General features: G+C 42.1%; 1 protein-coding gene across 13 annotated transcripts in view; it reads left to right on the top strand.

Moving 5' to 3' along the window:
• gramd1bb (GRAM domain containing 1Bb) overlaps window positions 1-1,069 on the top strand; it is a 122,763-nt gene that overhangs the window by 85,308 nt on the left and 36,386 nt on the right. For 9 of the 13 annotated variants that reach the window (XM_014015052.1, XM_014015054.1, XM_014015055.1 and 6 more), the window contains one exon: window positions 772-795. The exons of the other annotated variants lie outside the window; for them this stretch is intronic. In XM_014015052.1, the coding sequence (XP_013870506.1) occupies window positions 772-795 (24 nt within the window). The remainder of the gene's footprint in view (window positions 1-771; window positions 796-1,069) is intronic. 13 annotated transcript variants of the gene reach the window in all.

Genomic DNA, 1,069 nt, shown 5'->3' with positions numbered 1-1,069 from the left:
AATCTTTAAGTAAACAACAGGCTAGCATGAGCTAACATGTTTTACTTTTTGTTTTACTAGTAGTGATCAGATGTTTGCATACAAATTGATTTCTGTTGTGGGCATAAAAACAAACAAAAAAATCTGTTATGTTTGGTCACATTTTCAAAGAGCCACTGCAGAATGACCAAAGAGCCACATGTGGCCCCAGAGACGTAGGTTGCAGACCCCTGGTCTAACCAAACTAAATGACCAGATTAATGAGAGTTTGGTGAAAGTAGTGCCCTCATGGCAGTCTTTGGGTAATCTGTTTCACACATGTACACACACACATTGATTACATCATGCCTCTTTTCTGTGCCACGGTCCAAGCTGTCCTGCCGCAGTAAATCTCTCTGGTGCACAGTGGTCACATGACCCAAAGAGCATGAGGTCATCGCAGCAACGTGAGCTTGATCATCCTAACCCTAATGCAATCCAAATGAGAGTACAGCCAGCAGAACCAGTGAGGCCCGTGGCTCTCTGCGAGAATGGATTCAGGATGACAGCAGTGTCGATGCTGCAGCGAAAATCAATCAGGCTTCTCATGTAATGCACCAGTTCGATGAGGAGTCAAATTCAGTCAAGCACCGACTTTTTCAACGTCTGCTCACCCACAGAATCTCTTTTGTATCATGCAGCTGAGAGTCGTCTCCGCCACAAATATCTTCTCTCTCATTTTCCATTTCTGTCTGTGTYCACGTCCCTCGCTGCTTTGATTAACTCTTGCTGTTTTCTTTCATTTCCTTTCAGTATGACAGACTAAACCTGATTAAAGTAAGCATTTCTTYTTTATTCACCTGACCTTTTGACAGTCCCTGCTGGCCCCTTTAATCCCCCAACCCTCTTTTTCCTTTTTAGTGTTGCTGTCCAAACATAGCACTCCCTTCGACAGTTGTCAACTCCTTCCTGTTTTGCTTAATATTTCCTAAATCAGTCAAAAAAGAATAAGCCTGATTGGACTATTGTTTATGTTGAAATACAGCAGGTAAAATAAGTATTGAACACGTCACCATTTTTCTCAGTAAATATATTACTAGAGGTGCTAATG

Source organism: Austrofundulus limnaeus, unplaced genomic scaffold (assembly GCF_001266775.1).
Source record: "Austrofundulus limnaeus strain Quisiro unplaced genomic scaffold, Austrofundulus_limnaeus-1.0 Scaffold122, whole genome shotgun sequence".
Taxonomy (NCBI): domain Eukaryota; kingdom Metazoa; phylum Chordata; class Actinopteri; order Cyprinodontiformes; family Rivulidae; genus Austrofundulus; species Austrofundulus limnaeus.
Note: the sequence above shows the minus strand (reverse complement) of the source record. Positions and strands in the feature narration are given on the sequence as shown.